The sequence below is a fragment of the Panicum virgatum genome, chromosome 5N, assembly GCF_016808335.1.
Source record: "Panicum virgatum strain AP13 chromosome 5N, P.virgatum_v5, whole genome shotgun sequence".
Taxonomy (NCBI): Eukaryota; Viridiplantae; Streptophyta; class Magnoliopsida; order Poales; family Poaceae; genus Panicum; species Panicum virgatum.
Window position 1 is genome coordinate 57,501,539 of NC_053149.1, and position 6,000 is coordinate 57,507,538.

Sequence of the window (6,000 nt, forward strand, 5' to 3'; positions counted from 1 at the left end):
GCGATATTCCCACGTTGGCTATTCGGCCATGCACGGCACGGATCGGAGGGCACTTTCAGGGATGATGGCTGTTTGTTCTTGGAGGCCAGCCAGGCAGCCAAGCCATCGTGAGCAGTTGGGCCGGGGGTGCCTTTGGTGTGGTCTGTGGGCGCTGCCTCGGGTGATGTACGCTACCACCCTAGCTTAGCCCGCTACGATTACTAGCTATAGCAGCTGAACTGTACGCCAGGCAAGAGCTAGCTAGCTACTGCTGCTGCTCCGTGCGCGCGATGGCCTCCGTAGTGGAATGGTCGTAAAAGCGACGACCGCCATGCTCATGCACATCGACCGATCTCCCGTGTCGCGTGGATCATGCGATGGCACGACAGCGCGCTTGAGTGCCCGCTGCACTGCACTATTGTAGCGCACGCCGTAGTGCGGCGCGTTCCGCGAAACATCCAGGGGGCGTGCACGATGTAGTTTTTATTTGCTTCCCGGCCGCGTCCCTTCGACCGAGAAAGGTGCCGGCCGGTCGGCCGCGCGCGGGTTTGACCAACGAGCCAAACATTCCCCGGCCATCCCCGTCCTCACGAGAGCAAGTAGAGTAGTGTACCAGTAGTACACAGTGCGTGCTGCTGCTGGATTCGTTTTGTGCATCTCGATCGCTTTACAGTTCTCGGACGGAATAAAGAAACGGCAGGGGACGCCCTGGGGCTCCGGCGGCATACATACACACCCGGATTTCCTCCGCACGCAACTATTGATAAACCTTTTTTTTTCTCGGATCCTGAAGCGGCGATGCTTCCTGCTGCACGTTGCAACTTGCGGCCAGCTCCGCGCCGTTCTTTCCTTCTTCCTTCGAGTTTCGCGACACCCGTGAGATCGCCCCCTCATCAAGATCGTAGTCTCCCGCCGGGAGAATCACGGATCAACCTTCAGCTTTCGGTGACGGCAGAGTCAGATTTGTTACAGGAGTTCAGAGAGAAAGAGAGCGGCAGAGGGCAATCCTAAACTACGACGATCGAATTGAACCAGCTGGACGAAGCACATGCCATCGCCAGGGCTCCAACATCTCCACGTCAGGAGAAGGATATTTTTTGGAGAGTGCAAGTTCGGTATGGTGCACAAGTATATTATTGCGCCGAGGTGTACCTGGGTCCAGCTCTATCCTCAAATGGTCAGATCTGGTGTAGAGTACTAGTGGTGTTCCTTCGGCAACACACGGTCAATGCGACCGGCCGGTCAGCCACTCTCTCTAGTCTGTACCCTTGGAATCTCAGAGGAAGGCAGTCTTGGGATCGGAATGTCTGTCGCGCGCCCGTGCATGTGTGCAGGGCACCCGCGCCACCAGGCATGCATTTCCGGCAGGTGCGCAATACAATAATTGGGAGCAGCACCAGCACCACGCAGCTGATGAGCTGCGGTAGCAAATGCGAACTTGTTTATGCGCGCCCAGTACGCCAGGTACGGAGATGTTTATTGCAAAGCTGTCTGAAACCATGAGAAAGATTTGACCACGGCGGACGGCGCGCTTGTCTAGTTGTTCATGGGATGGGATCGAAGCGCGCGCGGCAAGCAAGCGTCGCACGACCCGAGACCAACAACCTGCCGGCGGCGCCGCTGCTCGTCTGCGGTTTCTATGTGCTCGTCCGGTCGGATCGGCGGAACATGCGAGACACGGGCGAGGATTCGAGCGAGCTCACGAGAGCCTCTGCTGTGTGGCCGCGGGCAAGGATTGGACCATCGAGCCGCCGATTATTGGTGCCGCTGGAGCCGCCGCCGCCGCCTCAGCAAGGCGAAGCATTGCTTCCCAGTTCCCAATGCTGCGCTAGCCTAGGCGAGCTCAGCGCATCGCAGCTGAAACTACGAGAGTTGCGCTGTGGGCTGGACAATGGCCGCCCGGGTCTACTGGCTGTAAGGCTGTAAAATGAGTTTAATTTTCACTGCTCTGTAGGAGTACTCTCTTTTTACCTGCTCTCGCTCCGATCTTATCACTTGGCCCCTTTAATTACGTGGCGACCTGTTCTGCAGCTAGCAGTGCATATCCGCTAACTAGGGCGTCAAACAATGCACGCTTGGGCTGGAGAACATGGACGCTGTGGACTAATGGGGCACGTATCGTCTGGACTGTGGGGACCCGACCCGGACCCTGAGCGCCACCACACACAACCGCCTTTTTCCCGGCGACACAGCCGCCTAATTCCCGGCGCTGGCTTGGCTGCTCCAGTCTCCAGCGCCGATCAGTGATCCCCCACGGCGACAGCGGGAATAATTCAGGGAGGCACGGGAACGGGTTGTGAGGAAAAGCCTGACTGTTGGATTTCATGCACCTGAACGGCGCGGTTCACGCGCACGACTCGCTCCTCGCGTCTGACGCGCTCCGCTCTGCGCGTTCCGCTCCGCTCCGCGCCACGCGCTACACGCTCCGCACGCCGCGCGCGCTCGCCACGCTCCGCATGGCTCCCCGCGGCTCTCCTGTAATCTAGCAGAGATTAGTTAGCCTCATGCATGCTTGTAATATGTATAAATACTACACTCTGAATCAATACAATGCGTGGTTGATGCAATCCCTCTCTACAAGGTATCAGTTACCGTGTGATCCTACATCCCCGCTTCCGCTCGCTCCAGCGCCATGGCGCACTCGCCGGCGCACTCCTCCTCCTCCAACTCTGGCGACTCCGGCCTCTCTCTCGGCGCGCCTCAACCTGCTTCCCTCGCCGTGGTTCAGACGGTCAACATCCGCAACCACGTCCCCATCCTCCTCGACCTCCTCGACTCCAACTACAGCCAGCGGCGTTGGCTGTTCGACTCCGTCCTTGGCAAGTTTGGCCTCGTCGGCCACGTTCGCTCGCCGCCGCCACTCAACGAACGCGATGCCGAGTGGCGTCAAGTCGACTGCACCCTCACCAATTGGGTCTACACCACCATCAACAAGGGCGTCTTCGACCTCGTCTACAGGCCCGATGCCTCTGCGTTCATCATCTGGACGGCGTCACGGCCGGTGCCGTTCGGACCCTAGCCGTGCCGGTTATTGATGAGCCGAGTCACCGACCTGCCGAGAAAGGAGCCGGGATGGAGGGCAGGTTCATCTCATCTCAGCTCGTGCGTCGCCCTAACCGAACGCCACCTGCGACGCTACACGCACCCGGGTCTGATCCGGTCCGGTCTGCCCCGATCGGGGGCCGGCGCCGGTCCCGGCCGCGGGAAAAAAAAAATAGGAGGAGAGCGGTCGCCCCGTATGCGCTGTTGTGCCATGCATGCGGCCGGGCGCTGCCGGTGGATCGCGTCCGAAGTCCGAACACGCCGCGGCCCGGCGGCCCGACCGCCTTGGCTCCATCGCCCCCATGCACTGCACCCAGCGCGGGTCCGACCCGGTCCACCCCCCGACGCATCCTTTTCCTCCCCCTGTCAGCTGGGCCCCGCCGGGCCACCTCCTCGTCACGGCCAGGTGCCGACCCTTCGCTCCGGGAGGGCGCTTCCCCGTCCGGCCCCCTCGCCCTCCCCCGGCTCCGGCTGATCTATATATACGCCCCACGAGCCCTCGCACTTCTCCCCCACATGCACTTGCTGCGAGCAGCCGTAGTCCACACACCCACGCACACCACTTCGACTCGACCTCCCCTGTTCTCGTCGTGCCTGCCCTGTTTCGAGCTCTGCTCCAGCTCGCCCGCGCTCCGTGCAGACCAGACTTGACCAGACAGCCATGGTGGTGCTCGCCAACCCGCCTGTCGTCGACCAGATCCCGCTCCTGCGGTCCCCGGGGCCCAGGGACAGCTTCGCCGCCGTGCCGGTCGTCGACCTGTCCAGCCCCGGCGCGGCGCGGGCGATCGTCGACGCCTGCGAGCGCTTCGGGTTCTTCAAGGTCGTCAACCACGGCGTCGCCGCGGGCACCATGGACCGCGCCGAGACCGAGGCCGTCAAGTTCTTCGCGCAGACCCAGGCCGACAAGGACCGCGCGGGCCCGGCCTACCCGTTCGGGTACGGCAGCAAGCGCATCGGCATCAATGGCGACATGGGGTGGCTCGAGTACCTCCTCCTGGCCGTCGACTCCGCGTCGCTCTCCGACGCCTGCACCGTCCCCGCCGCCGCCGCGTTCCGGTGAGTTCTCATGCCGGCTTTGTGCAGTCGTCTATGTACGGGCACCGACCACCGAGTTCTCGAGCCTTCCAGGCGACAGACATCGATTGACCCCTTGCTGCTCCTCTTGTCAATACAGGGCTGCGCTGAACGAGTACATCGCGGCGGTGCGGAAGGTGGCGGTGCGCGTGCTGGAGGCGATGGCGGATGGCCTGGGCCTTGCGCCCGCGGACGCGCTGAGCGCGATGGTGACGGAGCAGGGGAGCGACCAGGTGTTCCGCGTGAACCACTACCCGCCCTGCCCCGCGCTCCAGGGCCTGGGCTGTAGCGCCACGGGCTTCGGCGAGCACACCGACCCGCAGCTCATCTCCGTGCTTCGCTCCAACGGCACGTCCGGCCTGCAGATCGCGCTCCGCGACGGCGCGCAGTGGGTGTCCGTGCCCTCCGACCGCGACGCCTTCTTCGTCAACGTCGGCGACTCCCTTCAGGTGTGCGCTTTGACACGTGACACCGCTATTTCTTTTCTTTTTTTCTCTGTGTGTGGCCCTCTCGATCTTTGGCACTCGCTTTCTACTACAGTCCTGCTCCAGCAAGCTAGATTCTGCGGTGATGCGGATGCTATTAGAATTTAGTGCCCGCATTGTGAACAAGTCAAACTGAAACGGCCACACACGGAATGCCGGGCAGTCACTGCAGAGCCTTGAGCTCACATCACCATTAAAATAAGCCAACCTTTTTGCTCATCACCGCAGCAACAAAACACATCCTTGATTGCATGCTGGTCTGTGTGTACTCAGGTGCTGACCAACGGGAGGTTCAGGAGCGTGAAGCACCGGGTGGTGACCAACAGCCTCAAGTCCAGGGTTTCCTTCATCTACTTCGGCGGGCCGCCGCTGGCGCAGCGGATCGCGCCGCTGCCGGAGCTGCTGGGGGAGGGCGAGGAGAGCCTGTACAGGGAGTTCACGTGGGCCGAGTACAAGAAGGCAGCGTACAAAACGAGGCTCGGCGACAACAGGCTGGCCCAGTTTGAGAAGAAGTAGCGGCAGCCGCGCGCGCCGCTGGGGCGGGCCGGTCAAGCACCAGCAGGCAGCAGCTTTTTTACGAGACAGCCAGCCAGGCAGACTAGCAGCTCCAGTGCCGGCCGGCATCAGCATATGCCGCGCACCATGGGCATGGAGATGACGAGGAAGTTACCTGCACTGCAGGTTCGGAATGATGGCGAGGTAGACTGGTAGACGAAGATAAAAGATGCGGATGTGTACAGCTGGGGATCGGCCAGTAGTAGCTAGTACAGTAGTAGATCTTTGTGGTGGGTACAGGGTTTCCGCTAACGACCTGTGTTGGAGAGGTGGGGCTACTTGCCTGTTTCGGCATCTGCTGGATGGCCAGGGCGGGCGATGGGCAGCCGCCGGTAGCTAGCGCTAACCGAAATGGCATGGAGCTAAGGGACGAGGACGTCTCGAACATCTCTGTCTCAACAGCTTTCATATTAGCTTGCTGCTTTTTATTGTGTGTTTCGTGTTTTTTTGTTATATTTTCTTTTGTACTTGGGCCGGTGGTGCTTGTATCGTGGTGTAAAGCGCTGTAAATGGAAGGATCTGTGTGCGCCTATGTGGACCTCCTGTTTGCCTCTTTACCACTCGACCTGCAAATGTTCCATCCATGATACATCCAGTGCCAATGTGCTACTATTCACCGATCGCTTTCGGCCAGTGGACTTCGGCCGCGTTTAGTTGCGAAAAGTAGGGTGACAAGTTACTGTAGCATGTTTCGTTGTTACTTGACAAATAATGTCCAATCATGAATTAATTAGGCTTAAAAGATTCATCTCGTGCTAATCAGTTAGACTGTGTAATTAGTTATTTTTTAAACTACATTTAATGCTTCATGCATGTGTCGAAAGATTTGATGTGACGGGTACTGTAGAAATTTTTTTGAGAAGTA

The 6,000-nt window shown here is 59.8% G+C and overlaps 1 protein-coding gene across 1 annotated transcript; it reads left to right on the plus strand.

Annotated features, from left to right (window-relative positions):
- The first annotated feature begins 3,528 nt into the window (after positions 1 to 3,528).
- LOC120675998 (gibberellin 2-beta-dioxygenase 3) lies at positions 3,529 to 5,688 on the plus strand. Its single transcript, XM_039957206.1, has 3 exons — positions 3,529 to 4,077; positions 4,196 to 4,544; positions 4,854 to 5,688. The coding sequence occupies exons 1-3, from the start codon at positions 3,683 to 3,685 to the stop codon at positions 5,094 to 5,096; spliced, it is 987 nt and encodes a 328-aa protein (XP_039813140.1). The 5' UTR covers positions 3,529 to 3,682; the 3' UTR covers positions 5,097 to 5,688.
- The last annotated feature ends 312 nt before the right edge of the window (positions 5,689 to 6,000 follow it).